This window comes from Cokeromyces recurvatus (assembly GCF_025118155.1).
Source record: "Cokeromyces recurvatus strain NRRL 2243 chromosome Unknown BX663scaffold_29, whole genome shotgun sequence".
Classification (NCBI taxonomy): domain Eukaryota; kingdom Fungi; phylum Mucoromycota; class Mucoromycetes; order Mucorales; family Mucoraceae; genus Cokeromyces; species Cokeromyces recurvatus.
The window spans coordinates 41,258-58,858 of NW_026251415.1; the positions used below are offsets into that span (position 1 = coordinate 41,258).

The window sequence follows — 17,601 nt, forward strand, 5'->3', positions numbered from 1 at the left end:
CGATCTATTGTTTAATAAAATAAAATAAAATAATAATAATAAAAAAAACTGAATAGCAGAATCACTACTAATATTGGGAATAAGATTTTTTATAGTTATTTAAAGGTATTTTGCTATCATTCAGTTAATAAGTTTATAGTGGCTTAATAAAGAATCACTTTAAATAGTTGAGTAAAATGGGGGGGTTTTGTATTTGTGCAACGTTAAAAAAAAATGGAGAGAGAGCTTTCGAAGAGGTCTCTAAGGACTGCTTTTTTATTTTATGGATTCAATAAACTCAGAAATTAAACTCTTTAACCCACCCCCAGGGCAAAATTATAACATTTGTAGCAACTACTACTTTTTTCTTTTATTTTTATTTTTTTGGCTTTTATAACATTTGTGATCGATGCCTTTACCGTTTGGATTAAAAATGCCTTCCAAAGGCACACTTATTTTTAGTGGAATTGCTGGCGCCATTAGTGGCATCGTTTATGTTAGTAATAAGAATGCTGACGAAGCTAGAAAAAGAATAGCACAAAAAGTTTCATTCTTAGCAGATAGGCCTTGTGGGGTTCATGTTAGTCAATGCATCTTGTATTAATCAATAAAAATATTAAATCATTCTCTTTCTCTCTCTTTCTCTCTCTTTATCTTTTTTTTTTCTCTAACAGGAAATGCCTCGAAAGGTCCTTGTGTATATATCTGCTCCTCCAGGTGATAGTATTGAAAAAAGTCGAAACTGGTTTCGAGAATATGTTAAAGTAATTATCTATCATGTTAGGAACGAGATCCTTTATAAATACAATAGATTAAAATTATTTCTTTTTATTATTATTATAGCCTATTCTTGTTGCAGGTGCTGTTGATTATGAAGTAAAGGAAGCAAAATCTGCTGGACAAATTGAAAGCTCTGTTATTGAAGAAATTGTCAAACTTCATCGTGAAACGACAGAAGAAAAGGAGCCTATAAAGAATGATTCTGTAAGCAATAATCCATTTGCAACTTCTGCTATGGAAGAGATTATGCATAAGAAACAAGAAGGCAATACTAAGTTTGATGGTATTTTAGCTATTGGTAGAAATGCTTATCGTGAAGTTCTTAATGGTTATTCAAAAAGTTGTGATACTAGCCTTAAAGTGATAAAGGAGGAAAAGGAGTCGAATACAGATGTTAAAGAAACTGAACTAGACGAATTAAAGAACGATTTAGATGAAAGACAAACAATAGAAAATAATAATGAAGTCATGCTAGATCAACCACAACAGTTCATAGTAGAAGAAAAGGAGAATCATTTTTCATTACCGCCTTCCTTTTCACCAGTCATGTATATTCCGCATGTTAATATTATTGGGTGGAATAATATTCCTTATCGACTTTACATGTGGTATGCTGATTATAAAAGAATTGAAGAGGTTGGGAAACATGTCGTTGCTGTTGTATTGAACAATACAAGACCTATTGAGAAAAGTGATGCTGATTTAGGCCAAAATGAAAAAAAATATTGGATTGGAGATGAATCAGTGAAAGAATTAAAAGACAATGATAAACCTATAGTGATTGATGAAAGAATTATTGACAAACTTAAAACTTATACCACTGAAGATCTTCCTTAACGGAGTTTATTAAAAAAAATTTATAAATAAAGCTCCTGGAGACAATTTTTTTTTTTTTTTTCAAATTTTTTTTCTTTTTTTTTTTTCTCTCTAATCAAAACCATAAAATTTAAATCATGGCTCGCGGTGCACAAAAGGAACAAGCTAGGTAAAGTAAAGAAAAAAGAAATGAAATAACATTGTTAACATATAACGAAAATATTTATATTTGTATAAACTACAGACAAAGAGCTCAAAAGGAAGCTGCTAAGCGTAAGTCAAATGGTTCACAATTAGGTGCTCGAGCTGCTGGTCTTCAAGTAAGTTAACATAGAATGAAAAATGGTATATATAATTTATATCAATAAATTAGATCAAATGTCCTAAATGCTTTATTGCACTTCCCAACTATAACCTTTTAAAACAACATTTCGAGGTAAGAAAGAAAAAGAAAAAGAGAATCGGCCATTCTTTTCTTCTTCTTTTCTTAATATAAAATACATCATAATAGGCTAAACATCCAAAGGATCCTGTCCCACCTGAAAGTGATTTTCAAAAATAATTTCATGAATCTTAAATAATATATCAAATAGAATTTTTTTTTTAAAAAAAAAGAAAAAAAAAAACTATAGAGAATCCTTCTTTTGTATATCTGCTTTATTAAGTGATTAACTAGATATTATACGTCATATCCTATACACTGTCTATTGTAGATATTAAAGTATATATAAAGAATACTGAAACTCTCGGAGTTACCATAACTCTGTAATTGAATCAACATGTTTCCTCTTCACAGTATAGAGTAAAAAAAAAACAAAAAAAAATCCCTGTTAAACTACAGGTGTATATAATCCCTGAAGCTTGCTCTTATGTAATAATAGATTTAGTACAGATATATATGTATATTTTTTTTTGCATTTTATACTAAATAAACATTTGCAGCAATTGCTGTATTCGAAAAAAGGGCAAGTTATTGAATCGTACGACCTTGATACTGTTATTGAATCGCCACAAAAAAAAAAGTTTGTTTCTTTTTTTTTTTTAATATTTATTTTCGTGCGGCTTATTATGTTTTACTGTTGTTGTCTCAGTGATATTAACAAAGTCTGTACCTTTTGTAATATAAAAGAAAATATCGATTCAAGAATTGTATTTGAGGTATATTCCTGTCTGTACTTCTTTTGTTTTCCTGATATAATTTATACCATTAAATAGACAGATGAGCTAATTGCATTCAGAGATCGTTCTCCATCAGCGAAAACTCATTTACTTATTATACCCAAAAATCACATCGAAACAGTCAAACATCTTGATGGAGGTGACATAGTATTATGTAAGTTCTATTATAATATGTAGACATATGCTTCCACTAAAAAAAAAAAATGCTAGTACAGAAAATGATTATTCTAGGTAAAACACTATTGAAAGAACAAGGATATAATCCAGATGATACCACACAAGTTAGGTAGTGTCAATCTCTTAAAAGAGATCCTTTATTTATTTTATTTTATTTTTGTCTTCCTCATATTTGACGTGTTACTACTATTGCAGGTTAGGATTTCATGTCCCTCCTTTTAATTCAGTTAATCATTTGCATATGCATGTGATAGGTTTGCCTTTTAAAAATAAGTATAGGAGTTTTAAATATAGATCAGGCTATCCTTGGTATATTGATGCAAAGACTGTTCTTAATAGACTTGCTGAAGGAATGAATCCTGTTTAAAATAATAAAATTCTGATTGTTGTTGCTAAGTAACATAGAGTACCTGCCAATTATCACCAAAAATAAAAAATTAAATTGCAAAAATAAGTCGCTCAAAATACATTTTTGGAATATCAAATTATGGTTTTCATATAATAATATCACTTAATTGAAGTAACAACAAAAGATATGTTTTTATTTAAAAGAAGAATTTTTTTTATCAAATCAGTTAATAGAATGATATATAACAACTTTCATATGGTAAATGGAAACGTAGCTACAAATATCGAACATTTTTTTTTTAAAAAAAAGTCTTCATATTTAACTGTGCTTAGTTTTGCTTTTAACATTGGATCAGAATATTGAGAGTGAGTGACTATAGAGGGAAATAAACACTACTGTTGTCATTAATATATATATACTTCTATTATAATAATTATAAGTATATAATGAAGAGGTGGTATCCATGATTATATATTGGCTTATCAATTCTATAATAATTCATGGTTGTCAGGGGATCAAGATAATAATCAGGTACCATAATTCAATGTTACTTTAATAGCACTTTCAGCATTTTGCTTTTCAATAGCCGCTATAGCTCTTGAATAGTGTACATTAATAATGCTAAAGGATGAAAGTTAAGGACAATTGTTTTTTATACTCTTGTTTCTTTTTTTAATGATTTTTATTACTATTAAAACCTCAACTTTGGACTAAATGTATATGAACTTAAAATGTAGAGCACTTCTTTATCCTTAAAAAAGTATAGTTGTTTTTACTTATCTTTACACATTTATATTTAATTATAATTCTATTTCTGCCTATACTATTTACAGAGTAACGATAAGCGTTTTTTTTTCTTCTTCTTCCCAAGACTAACTCTTTTAAACTGTATTATGGTGTTCGTTTTAAAACCAGTAAAGGTTGCTCGTCCATATTAATAATAATAAGAAAAAAAAACTTGGTAATATTTAAGATTATTCTATTATAGAATAGATGGTATTTTACTTAAAGTAGCCATCATTTATAAATCATATCTACAGTAAACTTAGAAATTCCTGATACATGTATTTGTATTAATCAATCTATTACAATAAACCAAAAGAAGAGAGATACATTAAACTTAATAGGTAGGTTATATCGTAACAAGAATAGTACTAATAACTTCAAAATATCATCTGCTTTATTTAGAAGACTCAATTTCAAAAGTAGTACTATTAAGGAATTAATATAATTAGGTTGTTAAATGTTTCATAAAAAAAAAAGAACTTTTTTCTTATTTGTTATATTTTACTCTTACACCCAAGTTACCATAATTAGAAGGGAGAAGGAAGCGTTTTAATTACTAAAGGCATAATTAAGTTTCTAAAGTTATGACTGTGTATCAAGCTATAACTGATATACAGAACTTGATTGATTTGAACCCATTTTTTTTTTTCGTAATTGATAAACATAACTAATTTTCTATTGTAAAGTATAATAGAATAGACACGCTAGTTTATGGATGAAGCTTTAGCTATGAACATGAATCATATCTTGAATATAAAAGTTCCATTTAATCAAGCATAAAAAAAAAAAAGCTTTATTGTTACTATTTTATTATTCAGGTATCATTCAAGATTTTGACTTTGATTTTAGTTAATTAATGTAAACGATTGAGTTTTGAAGCAACATTAATTAGTGAAGAGGAAAAAAAATAAAAGGATTATGAACAGTTAACATAGACCAGCAATTTAATTATTAGTCTCACAAAATATTAGTTTATTTATTTGCATGTTAAAAATGCAGATTAATTATTTCAAATCCGTAATTATAATTTTTCTTTTCTGCTAATGATTGGCTACTTTGAAAACTGCTTTTTAACACTATGACTACTGCAGCAGATATGCTGATTTTTTTTTTTTTTTTAATAAGCATTTAGACTTTAACTATTGAGTTTCTTTTTATGGTTTGAGTCCCTTGATTTTTTGTATCAGGACACAAAAATTACATAAAAAGTTAAGATCATTTCTTAATGTTAGTCTAAAAAATCATCTTTGTTTATGCTTTTTCTTTTCATTTTTTTTTTTTTTTTTTTTTTTTGTATGTCTGTATTTAATCAATTTAAAAAGTTATTTGGTAGTGGTTCATTTCTTGGTCACTCTGAAGAAGCGCAAAGCATAAAGATAAGACAAGATAAAAATATTAAAAAATCAGAAGCATCTGTTTATAAAGGATTAGAACAATACACATTATTACACAAATTGGGAGAGTATGGTTCTTTTATTATTATTTATTTGTGTATATTATGTTGCTATATAACTAAATACTGTATATATGGCCCCATTATCATACATAGAGGAGCCTTTTCTAAGGTATATGAAGCAATTGATAATAGAACAAGCCAGCATGTAGCAATAAAAATAGTTAGAAAATTCGAACTAAATCAGATTAAGGTACATATCACGGGGCTTTTTTTTTTTTTTTTTTTTTTTTTTTTTTTTTTTTTTTAAAAAAAAAAAAGGTATAACATTTATATATAATTCATATGTAAAATATTTATAGAAAGCAAACGTCTTGAAAGAAGTTCAAATTATGCGTACATTAAATCATTCTTCAATTGTGAAGCTACTTAGTTTTATTGAAACCAAAAATGTAAGGAAAAAAAAAAAAAGCTTTTTAGATCAGAATATAATTTCCCCCTCTCCCCCACCAAAAAAAAAAGTATATAAAAATATAAAATGTATGTTATTCTAAAAAAAATATTTGTATCTAGTATTATTTCTTAGTTTTAGAATTAATGAATGGTGGAGAAGTATTTCATCAAATCGTTCATTTAACTTATTTTAGTGAAGAACTTGCTAGACATTGCATAAGACAAGTAGCTGAAGGTATTCGATATCTTCATGAAGAAAGAGGTGTTGTTCATAGAGATATTAAGCCTGAAAATATTTTATTTGAACCAATACCATTTATGGAACGAAGGATCCCGACTACACGATGGCAACAAAATGAAGATGAATCAAAGGAAGATGAAGGTGACTTCGTACCTGGTCTTGGAGGGGGTTGTATTGGGAAAGTAAAGATAGCTGATTTTGGCTTATCAAAAGTGATTTGGGATAAACATACAATGACTCCGTGTGGTACAGTTGGATATACTGCACCTGAAATAGTAAAGGATGAACGATACTCAAAGTCTGTTGATATGTGGGCTTTGGGTTGTGTACTCTATACTATGCTCTGCGGATTTCCTCCGTTTTATGACGAAAACATTGCTACACTAACTCGGAAAGTTGCAAAAGGAAAATATAGTTTCCTAAGCCCCTGGTGGGATCATATCTCTATCGATGCTAAGCATCTTGTTCAAAACTTACTGGTAATTAATCCAAAAAAGAGATATACAATAAATCAATTTTTAGCTCATCCATGGATGTTGAAACAGGTAAAGTTTTTTTTTATTAATATTAATATTTATATACAATATATAATATATATATTGATATGTATATACATATTTGTATGTATTAAGGATAAACTGAGTACTCCTATTTCTATTGTTAAAAGTGACATTGCATCATCGTATACTATCCCTAATATAAAAAGAGAAGATAATTATAGTATAAGAGCTGAAAATATAAAAAATGAACCTTGTGATAATAACACTCCATATTTGCTAAAGATATCAAATCCTGCAACGACTTCTGTGGCAGTTGAAACAATTTCAATAGCTCCATCATTACCTAGGGACATACCACCTCAATCTTCAAAAAAAAGAAAAGAACTTTTTCTATCTGGAATTACTACAATGAAGGAGATGTTTGATGTATCTTATGCAGTACACAGGCTGGAGGAAGAAGGAGTAAAACATAAAGAGAATAAAAATTCAGTTCAACAGCAAACATTTGAGAGTCATTATCGCATGTATCCATTTCGTGATCCACTATCACTTGTTTCAGATAGTGATAGTGATGAAGAAAATATCGATAAGTTTGTATCCTTCCTTTCTCTGTCAGTTAATGCCAATAAAGCTAAAAAAAAGGATAATTACCACCGACAAACTGGATCCTCATTAAATAAAACAACGGGCAGTAACTTATTAACTAAACAGCTATTAATGAACATGAAAGCCGATAATTTACCCGTCATCAGCCAACAAGTAACGCCATCATTTGATTTAAATATGAATAATGCTACTTTACTTGAGAGGAGAAAAAACTCACTGCTTGTACGTCAATCTGAATAACACTTACCCATTTTTTTTTTTTACACTGCCTGTAATACAGCACAACTCAGGTGATATTTATTTATAATAATGCTTAATGCTTTATTTATTTTAGCGTAAAACAATAAAATATTTAGCGTATTTTAATATAATTCTTTATTTATTGTACAGTAGTGATACATAATATACACTCATTTTCTCCGGTTAAATTCAGGGACATTAAAATAAAACAGCTGTTTATTAACATCATATAAAATCTTACACTACTAAGAAGGGAATAAACCTTTCGAAAGCTGGTATATAGATTATATTATTGAGCAAGTGTTGTAAGACAGAGTATATATACCTGGATGCTTAAAGATTCAATTGTATGTTGTTTTTTTCCCTTCAAGACAAAAACAATAAATAGACTAAACTCCTTTTTATTTAATAAACAATAACAAAGAAAACTGTCGTAGAATTAATTCTAGTACAATAGTAACAATATATAAAATAGGATCGCTTTATTTACATAAGAAATCTTCCGCACTGTTCTAAACCAGCATCTTGGGTGTTTGAAGAAAAACTCAAGTACACAGACGCATCATGATTAAACAAATCTAATTTTAATATGCTTATTAGTAAGAAATTTGTTTTTTTTTTCATACTTGAAACCAAGAATTCGATTCCTGTTAATTACCTGAAATTATCACTTTGAACATAATAATTGCCTGCTTGTTTCTCATCAGGCATTAAAATAAAAGTTTGTGAAAAATGTCTCTTTACTGGGTTATCACCATATTTAACTGTGCCGGTAGCGTTAATTAAAATACCACAAGTGCCTTGTGCATTCATAGTTGCAGGTAAAGGATGACAATCATAAACATCAACTTCGTGGTGGGACATTGGTAATCGACCCAAAAATTCAGAATATTGTTGAGCTCCTGAAAATGCATTGCCTAATCAGAAAAACAAAACATATTATTATTATTATTATTATTTTTTACTCTAATGATTATAACATTTTATCGTCTTACCATTCCATAATATAGCGGAATTATCACGATATAGATTTCCTAGATTCTTTGATAAAATCAGCATTAAAGCGAAAAAATAAAAAAAAACAAAAATGATCTTTTATGCATCACTGGAAAAAAAATGGTAATACCTGTCGTTGTGTATCATAATTAGGATAAAAGAATTGAATAAATTGCTCGCTGCTCTTTTCAGCAACATTTATTATGACATCCATCGTGTTGTGATTTGTTTGTCAAAAAGTAAGCGTTATAAATTTTGACTTTTTTTTTATTGTTTGTATGTGTTTACCAGATTTAATAAAGAGCGGTCACAGCATTTTTTTTTTCAAAGACAGTCGAAGTGTAGAAGCATATCATGAGTATTCGCGTTTTTGAAAGAAATGGTTGTTGTGCGAGTTTTCAAATTCAGATATAATGTACCTCTATTTTTCTTTTTCTTTTTTTTTAAAGAAAAATACATTTAAAAATATCTTTATTCTTACTAATCTACATAGATCATGAATAAATCAAAACTAATAAGGGAATCAGTAAATACAAACTCTTCGACAAATATACATATGAATATACATAAGCGTTTAAAAATAGGTACACTACTTATACCTTAAGATCGTCCTTTATTAATTGTATTTGAAAAAAAAAAATTCCACCGATCTATAGATCACCTTTCAGAACTAAATAAATCAGCAACTATTGATGATGATTCTATGTTTGGAGATGATATTGCTTTAGAAGAACTAGATATATCCGCAATTATTAAGGCAGAGAAAAAATTAGATCTATCATCCAGTGATATTTTTGATGATTTACCTTTAGAAGAGTTAGGTGAAGTGTTGAACAGAGCAGAAAATACCTTAAAAGCACCAACACAAAAAGTAAAATAAAAGTTTAATCTGACTTTTTTTTTTTTTTGCTTTTTTTTCTTTTGCTTCATCTTTAATCAAATGATTTTTGTTTTTATTTCTAGGCGAAACGGCAAAAATTTAATCGATATTTGGTTGCTAACGTAACACATGGAGCTTATACAATAGATGAAGATAAATATTCAGAAAAGGTTTTATTATTATCAATATTTCAACTACCTTAAGGACCTATCATTAATATATATATATGTGTGCGTATGTGTGTATGTATATAGATTTTATTATTAATAGAAGAAGATGCCAATTCCACAATTACAGCAAAATTACGACAAGAATGGGAACAGACGTTAGTAACTATAGGAGATATAGTTCATATACCTTACACAACAGATATACACGAAGTAATCATTGATAATCAAAAAAACTTTATTATTGTTCATCCCGATCAGTTGATTTCATGTACTGCAGTGGCCGATACCTTTTTGTGTCTTCGAAAATCAGTCTTACAAATGAAAATTAAAGGTGTTAGTGAATATACAGAAGCACTTGTTCATGGAAATATCATTCATAGAGTACTACAAAATGCATTGCAAACAAACGAATTTTCTGTTAAGAGCATCAAGGATGAAATAAAGCGTGTTATAGTAGATTCATTAGAAGATTTATATGCATTGGATCAGGATGAAGAAACTGCATTTAGTATTTTAAGCGGATATGCTGAGAGTATATATCAGTTCGGTACAACATTTGTAAACGAATATCCAAAGGCTACTGCTCGTCCAAGTACAGATATGGGGCCAAATGTATCAAAAGAATTAGGATGTAATACTATATCTATATGTAAAGTACTAGATATTGAAGAACATTTGTGGAGTCCAACTTATGGATTGAAAGGCATGGTGGATGCCTCTGTACAATTAAGATTAAGCCCAACTAATAAGATTTTGACTGTTCCTTTTGAACTAAAGACTGGAAAAGCATCAAGGTTTTTGACGAATCGAGCTCAAACTTTGCTTTATACCCTTTTAATGAGTGATAGATATGGTAAAATGAATTATAATATATATATATATATGTCTGCATTAAACTCATATATCGGATTTTTTTTTTATAGATATTGATATTGGTGCAGGTGTTCTGTATTATTCTAAAACAAATAGTCTATATTTAGTCCCATCTTCAAGAAACGATTTGAGATCCTTAATTATGTCTAGAAACTATTTGGCAATCACATGTAAAAATACTGAAACTTTACCACCTATGATAAAACATAATTATGCATGCCAAAATTGTTATATGAATGATGTATGTATGATATATCATAAAGCGATTGAAAATGGAACAGGAACCACAAGTGGATTACACAAGTTATTTGAAGAAAAAACAGATCATATAACTGAATCTATTTCATCCTTTTTTCAACATTGGTGGAAATTACTGGAGAAAGAAGAAACGAGCATTGATTATGTGCGTAAAGAAATTTGGCGTCAACCAGCTGAGATTCATGAGTTATCTGGAAGATGTTTGTCCAATATGATATTAAAGCTGTCAGCTTGTCAAATTGAGCCTGAGAATTCAATATGGAGATATTGTTTTGTTCGTAGTCCGGATACAGAACATAAAGGGCCAATCGTATCAAATATATCAATTGGTGATCCAATTGTTGTTTCTAGTATGGAAGGACATATTAGTTTATCTATGGGATTTGTTATAGGTTTGACCAATCATGAGATTGTACTTAGTTTAAATGAGCCACTTCGTAGCCCACCACAGAAAGATGTTGGATTTGATGCTTTAAGTAACCAATCATTTAAAACATTTGTTCGATTTAAAAATGACATAAAACATTATTATTCGCAGAATCGAATTGAATATCGTATAGACAAAGACGAAATGGCGACGGGTATGAATATGCTTCGCAATAATTTAGTCTTACTAGTCACAAAGAATGATGAAAACCCTAGAATGCAAAGATTAAGAGACTTAATTATTGATCTAGAGAAGCCAAATTTTGATACCACCGTACCTTATTTACCTCTTACGCCTAATATGAACCCAGATCAACGAAATGCACTTAAAAGAGTGCTCCAAGCAAAAGATTATAGTTTAATCCTAGGTATGCCTGGTACTGGCAAAACGACAACAATAGCAGAAATTGTAAAGTATTTAGTGGGACAAAACAAAACTGTGCTGGTTGCAGCATATACACATTTAGCCTTAGATAATGTTTTATGGAAAGTTCGACAGCATGGTATTGATGTTCTTCGACTTGGTAATATTGATAAAGTGATGCCTTCAATGAGAGATTGTGTGCCTTCAATAAATGATACCATTACTACTGTAAAAGCCATGAAAGCATATTATAATTCTAGAAAAGTGGTTGGTGTCACATGTTTAGGTGTCGGAGAGTAAGTTAAGACATGTTTACATATATGAATATATTCATATTAATATCTTGAATACTTTTTTTTTTTTTGAAGTGTGTTATTGCAAAAAAGGCAGTTTGATTATTGTATTATAGATGAAGCATCTCAAATTACATTACCTACATGCATTGGACCGCTTAGATATGCAAAGACATTTGTACTTGTTGGTGACCTGTATCAATTACCACCGATTGTACGTAAAGAATCAATGAATAGTGGATTAGAAAAATCATTATTCTCCATATTAGCAGAAGCGAGACCTGAGTCGATTAGTTATTTAAAATATCAATATCGTATGAATAGGGAAATTATGGATGTTTCCAATATGTTAATTTATGACGGTAAACTAAAATGTGGCAGTCATAAAGTAGCGTCCAAGTCACTTTATATTCCTAGATTGGATATAGGATTAAAATCGATACATAAATCAAAAGAAGAGTTATGTAAAGGTTTATCTGACTGTTGGTTAAAGACAGTATTAGATCCAAGGCAAGTATATTGATACTATTATTGAAAAAAAAAAGATTAACGCTAAATAATTGTAATAGTCGAAAAGTAATATTTGTCAATACAGATGCATTAGTCGGGAAAGAAGTAAGAGTTCTTGGTGGCCTCCTTCAAAATAAGTCAGAAGCAAATTTAATATATCAAGCTACAGAAACATTATTAGGATCAGGAGTAAATCAAGAACAACTAGCTATTATATCGGTTTATAGATCCCAATTACGTCTAATATCACAGGTTCTGAAAAATAGAAATGAAATTGAAATCTCTACAATTGATAAATATCAAGGACGTGATAAAGATTGTGTCTTGATTTCTCTTGTTCGTAACAATCCTCAGGGTAATGTAAGTATATACGGTTAATAGTAATTACAGTTATATATATTTATACGTATTACTTATAATATAATCAGCCAGGTGATTTATTAAGAGATTGGCGAAGATTGAATGTAGCAGTTACAAGAGCTAAAAGTAAATTAATTATATTTGGATCTTCTTCAACATTAAAGACCTCTGCTCTATATAAAAATTTAATAGATACTTTTGAACAGAGAGGATGGGTAAAGAAGTTAAATGATAAATAGTGAACTAAAAAAAAAAAAAAAGCTAATTTATTTATAAATAACAGGTATATCACATTTCAAGAGATACTGAGTTAATGCATCAAAACTTATTTATAGATGAAAATGCTTTACTCAAGGAGGAATCACAGCAGCCACAAAAAAAATCATTTTTACCAACAAATATAATTCTAAAGAAAAACGATATTTTAAAAGAGATTTATCAAAATACATTGTAACATTCTCCTAATTGTTTTAATCATTCTTCTCCTCTCTCCTTTTTTTTCCCTTTCCTTTCCTTTCCTTTACTTTTTTCTTCTTTTCTTTTTGTATATATATATATAATACATATATGAACCCATTACCAACTATTACTGAATATACTAATTGGATTTTAGAACAGTGTCATGATGTATTATCTTCTATAGAAAAAGGAAACATTGATGATACGAAAGATTTAATTCAAAAGATATATGATCATGTAATCACATTGATTCACTCAATAGACATATTTAAAGAAGATCAAATAATTTTACTAAATAAACTACAAAGCAACTCAGAAGATAATAAATATGATTTAAAACAAATAGTAAACAAGCCTTATCTCTTTATATAGCTTTACAATAGTGCTTATCCTCCCTTTATGTATATTAAACAGATACTAAATATGAAAGAAATCTGTTGTCAGATAACAGCTTGTAAACGAAAGAGTCTTTCATTAATAACAACATCCTCTCAATTTTATAAAGAGGAAGAAAGGGTAGTTTTGGATCGATTACAATATGCATCCTCATTTTATAAAGACCAAATTGATGAAAATGCATGTTGGTTTCGAAATTATTTTGTTGGAAAGCCATATATTACATTATTTGGTCCTATTTTAGATGATGAGAATGACTTGGCCATTATATCAATTGTAAAAGAAACAAGTGAACAGAGATCAACTTGTTCACAGTATAGAATAATTGTTCGTACATATCAGGTATTCTAGATATTCATATATGAGAGGTCTCTAGTCTTAATATATAAATGTAAATATATAAACAAGTTTCCCTTAAAATATGAATGATTTTTTGTTTTTGTTTTCTTAGGATGTCAATATGTACTTTATCATAAACGAATCAGATGCAACAGAATTAATGCTACAATTGGTATCTACCGGACAAGCTTATAAATTGAATTCAGAAAGTGAATCTACAACAACAATGGCAATAACTAGAAAATATCAAACTTTACGTAGATTTTCTTCTACTTTAATTTCAAGCCAAAATCAAGAAATATATTCAACTAATTTAATGAGAGCTGCACTTCTATTTTTATTTCAAGACATTGATCTTAAACTCTTTAAGGAATTGTCTGCTGAAATGACTATATTATCTGGATTAGAGAAAGAGTTTTTAAAATATGATGAAATTAGTGTAAGAATGATAACTATTTAAGGCTTGTATAAGTTTTATTAAGCCGACCTTCTCCTTCTCCTACTCCTTCTCCTTCTCTTACTCCTTCTCTTACTCCTTCTCCTACTCCTTTTATTTATTTATTTATTCCTAGATATCAAAATCTTATAAGTTTGGGTTAATAACAGTTAAAGATGGACAAACTACGGAAGAGGAATGGTTTTCAAATACTAATTTATCTGAATCATTAGAAAGATTTTTAAATATCATTGGGCATCCCATTAAATTAAAGGATTATAAAGGTTATGCAGCTGGACTGGATACAAAAAGTACAAGTCAATACATATACATATAAACACGTTATAAAACCCTTCTATTTTTCTTTTTTTTTTTTTTTTTATAGCTGGTGAATCAGGTGAAATATCATTTGTCTCTTCATGGAAAGGACGTGAGATAATGTATCATGTTGCTCCTCTTATGCCTTCAAGAAAAAATGATTTACAACAAATACATAGAAAAAGATATATAGGAAATGGTATATACGTATATACATGTTTAGCCTTAGTTTGACCCTCATATCTCCTTTATTAGATATTGTCTGTATTGTATTTATAGAAGGAAAAAATGAAAGGTTTGACCCTGACTCTATTCGTTCTCAATTCCTACATGTGTTTATCATTGTATATTTTGAAACAATAAATGACCAAGATTCATGGAGGTATTACAAGCATATCTAAACTGATAGATTTGCTAATTTACAATAATAATATATACATATATATATACACATATAGAATAGAAGTTGTTTATAATAAACAGGTTAGATCGTTCCCACCACCCATACCCAGTCCACCTATATTTTATAATGAAAATGAGTTGCGAACTTTTTTATTATCTAAGAGTATATATTTATATATGCATATAGATAAAGAGAGAACTAATTCATATATGTTTATATATATAGGTATAAGCGCAGAAAATCATTCATTGAAATCGGAAAAATTTACATCTCTTAACGACAAAGCTCGTTTGCAACTATTTGAAAACTTGATTACAATTGGTATACGATTTAGTCAAGTTGCTCAATCATTCGCTGGACATAACAGTGATAAAAAATCTGGAAACTGTATTAACACTGGAAGACCAAAATCAGCAGGTGCTCAACAAAGTTTTAGTCACCATAAAAAGTCTCAAGAGGTAATCGATCTTCCTCCACCTCCTCAATCACTGACTCCTGATCGTCCACCCATTTCCAAATCTAACATAAAGAATCTAACAAGAAGAAAAAATAACGGAGGACAGCACCCATGCTCTTCAACTAGTTTAACTACTTGTAAATATATTATATCTAATCAAAAACAGGAAACCCAGAGTAAGCAAATATTAGATAAAACAAAAGAAGGTAGTTAGTAGTAATACACAATGTATAATATATATAATTAACTTGTAAAAAAAAATAAATAAAAAAGATAACATTGAGGAAAAGAAGCATACAGAATATGATACAGAAGAATCTCATACTGCAGGTTCTGGAATAAATGCAGTCAGCAGTATTCGGTATAAAGCTCATAACTTAATGAATAGTATGATAGGTCGAAGAAAATATAGAACAAATACATTACATCGTTCATCTCCAATATAATACGACGCATATGGAAATATGAAATGGGATATGATCAGCGTGTAATAACTTCATATTATTATATAAATAAATAAAAATTAGGGATAATATATATTTTAAGCTTTTTCTATAGATATAAAGAAGCATATCACACATATATATTATAGGAGCAATTTATTATATATTTATATATTTTTAATGTCGATCAATATTGAGCCCTTATGTTTTACGATTGATATTAATGAAACAAGTAGTTTAACACTTCTTGTCTAGAATGGATATAATAAAATAGGATATAATAAAACGATATTTTTTATGGTAACATGTGTAGATATAACAAAGATGAAGTTTTACAATCAGAAATCAGGGGGGGTTTTCCTTTTCCTTTTCCTTTTTCTTTTATAAAAGGCCCACATTACGTAAGTTATCATGAACCACAATATCATTGACAGCATTCATCACGAATTTGATTTGTTTTGTATCCGTTGCACAAGTCAAATGAGTATAAATTTGCTTTGTATCAGCTCTGGTATTTAAAGATACAAATTTCTGTAAGAGATACTGACAGGCTGCATCATAATTTTCACCACCTCTATAATCATCAAAGTAATCACTTAATGGACTACGAGAGAGCTTTTCAGCAAACAAATCAATTTTGTTCAAAAATAAAATAATTGAAGTCTTTATAAACCATCTTGAATTACAAATAGAATCAAATAGAGTTAAAGATTCTTGTAAACGATTCACACTTTCATCTTCAAATAAGACTTGATCATATTCTGAAATAGCTACCAAGAATACCAAGGCTGTCACATTTTCAAAGCAATGAATCCATTTCTTTCGTTCTGACCTTTGACCCCCCACGTCAAACATACGATAAGTAAGTGATTCAATGACAAAGGTAGTTTCTGTAATGCCTGTAGATTTTACACGAGATCGTAGTACATCTTGATCACTGGGCATATAATTTGGTTGTCCGATACGGAGAATTGAATCAAAATAGCTATGATAACAAGATTAATTTTTTTTTTACTTCTTTTATAAATGTATAATACTTACTATCGTGCTGAATCATTTAGTTGAAATTCATTTGATCTATGAACACACTCTTGAACTCCTTTATCTGACCAAAGAGAGTCAATGGCTTCAACAAGTTCATGACCTAAATAATCAATTTGTGGAGGTGCTTCCATAATAAGTCGTTTATGTATTTCATTTTCTTGATTTTCAAATAAAACGCCCAAATTATTCATAGCCTCTAGAGTCACTCTCATGGATTGTAGAGTATTACTAAATATGACTTCTTTAAAACTTTCTCTTTCTTCAGGTGTATATCCACCATCATGAATCAATTTCATTTGCTTTAAAATAGTAGATTTGCCTGATTCTCCCGCGCCTAATACGGATAAAATTGGACTCATGTACTTTTTTTTTATTTTTATATTTATATAATTACCTAAAAGCAACATTTTTATTTCTTTTTTCAAATTGGCCCTATCTCGTTTAATTTGTGCATCAATTTCTTGGTTTCTTTGCTTCTCTTCAATTTGTTCAGTTGATTGACAGCAGCCCATGATGGATATATATATATATGTATTTATATGTATGTATGTATGTGTGTGTGTGTGTGTATACGTATATTAAAATAAATAAATATTTATGTATACGAAAATCTATAGTAGTTTTTTTTTTCTCTTGTATAAATAAGAAAAAAAGAAAGTAGAAAGAAAAAAAAAAAA

General features: G+C 28.9%; 8 protein-coding genes across 8 annotated transcripts; 6 read left to right on the forward strand and 2 right to left on the reverse strand.

Moving 5' to 3' along the window:
* The first annotated feature begins 326 nt into the window (after positions 1–326).
* On the forward strand, positions 327–1,652 carry BX663DRAFT_537928 (mitochondrial import inner membrane translocase subunit Tim54). Its single transcript, XM_051530667.1, has 3 exons — positions 327–559; positions 654–743; positions 823–1,652. Exons 1-3 carry the CDS (start codon positions 389–391, stop codon positions 1,594–1,596), a joined length of 1,035 nt encoding a protein of 344 aa, XP_051379553.1. The 5' UTR covers positions 327–388; the 3' UTR covers positions 1,597–1,652.
* Positions 1,653–1,672: 20 nt separating this feature from the next.
* On the forward strand, positions 1,673–2,188 carry BX663DRAFT_520502 (At2g23090 like protein). The gene is made up of 4 exons (XM_051529124.1): positions 1,673–1,744; positions 1,820–1,895; positions 1,949–2,011; positions 2,087–2,188. The coding sequence occupies exons 1-4, from the start codon at positions 1,713–1,715 to the stop codon at positions 2,135–2,137; spliced, it is 222 nt and encodes a 73-aa protein (XP_051379554.1). The 5' UTR covers positions 1,673–1,712; the 3' UTR covers positions 2,138–2,188.
* A 401-nt stretch (positions 2,189–2,589) lies between these two features.
* BX663DRAFT_520504 (HIT-like domain-containing protein) lies at positions 2,590–3,392 on the forward strand. The gene is made up of 3 exons (XM_051529125.1): positions 2,590–2,733; positions 2,791–2,908; positions 2,965–3,392. Exons 1-3 carry the CDS (start codon positions 2,644–2,646, stop codon positions 3,042–3,044), a joined length of 288 nt encoding a protein of 95 aa, XP_051379555.1. The 5' UTR covers positions 2,590–2,643; the 3' UTR covers positions 3,045–3,392.
* A 1,969-nt stretch (positions 3,393–5,361) lies between these two features.
* BX663DRAFT_554755 (kinase-like domain-containing protein) lies at positions 5,362–7,499 on the forward strand (the record flags this gene model as incomplete). The annotated part of the gene is made up of 5 exons (XM_051531560.1): positions 5,362–5,528; positions 5,616–5,712; positions 5,822–5,911; positions 6,033–6,698; positions 6,786–7,499. The coding sequence occupies 5 exons, from the start codon at positions 5,362–5,364 to the stop codon at positions 7,497–7,499; spliced, it is 1,734 nt and encodes a 577-aa protein (XP_051379556.1).
* Positions 7,500–7,880: 381 nt separating this feature from the next.
* On the reverse strand, positions 7,881–8,826 carry BX663DRAFT_520509 (nuclear transport factor 2). The gene is made up of 4 exons (XM_051529126.1): positions 8,626–8,826; positions 8,495–8,540; positions 8,158–8,416; positions 7,881–8,077 (listed from the first exon to the last, which is right to left on the reverse strand). Exons 1-4 carry the CDS (start codon positions 8,707–8,709, stop codon positions 8,068–8,070), a joined length of 399 nt encoding a protein of 132 aa, XP_051379557.1. The 5' UTR covers positions 8,710–8,826; the 3' UTR covers positions 7,881–8,067.
* A 372-nt stretch (positions 8,827–9,198) lies between these two features.
* BX663DRAFT_440880 (DNA replication factor Dna2-domain-containing protein) lies at positions 9,199–12,282 on the forward strand (the record flags this gene model as incomplete). The annotated part of the gene is made up of 5 exons (XM_051523421.1): positions 9,199–9,366; positions 9,459–9,545; positions 9,630–10,398; positions 10,469–11,664; positions 11,932–12,282. 5 exons carry the CDS (start codon positions 9,199–9,201, stop codon positions 12,280–12,282), a joined length of 2,571 nt encoding a protein of 856 aa, XP_051379558.1.
* A 523-nt stretch (positions 12,283–12,805) lies between these two features.
* Positions 12,806–15,979, forward strand: BX663DRAFT_183825 (uncharacterized protein). Its single transcript, XM_051521692.1, has 10 exons — positions 12,806–12,852; positions 12,913–13,433; positions 13,503–13,826; positions 13,936–14,262; positions 14,396–14,570; positions 14,645–14,776; positions 14,833–14,959; positions 15,036–15,142; positions 15,206–15,643; positions 15,711–15,979. Exons 2-10 carry the CDS (start codon positions 13,197–13,199, stop codon positions 15,881–15,883), a joined length of 2,040 nt encoding a protein of 679 aa, XP_051379559.1. The 5' UTR covers positions 12,806–12,852; positions 12,913–13,196; the 3' UTR covers positions 15,884–15,979.
* Positions 15,980–16,005: 26 nt separating this feature from the next.
* Positions 16,006–17,596, reverse strand: BX663DRAFT_520556 (G-alpha protein). Its single transcript, XM_051529127.1, has 3 exons — positions 17,319–17,596; positions 16,922–17,258; positions 16,006–16,865 (listed from the first exon to the last, which is right to left on the reverse strand). The coding sequence occupies exons 1-3, from the start codon at positions 17,434–17,436 to the stop codon at positions 16,262–16,264; spliced, it is 1,059 nt and encodes a 352-aa protein (XP_051379560.1). The 5' UTR covers positions 17,437–17,596; the 3' UTR covers positions 16,006–16,261.
* Between the last annotated feature and the right edge of the window lie 5 nt (positions 17,597–17,601).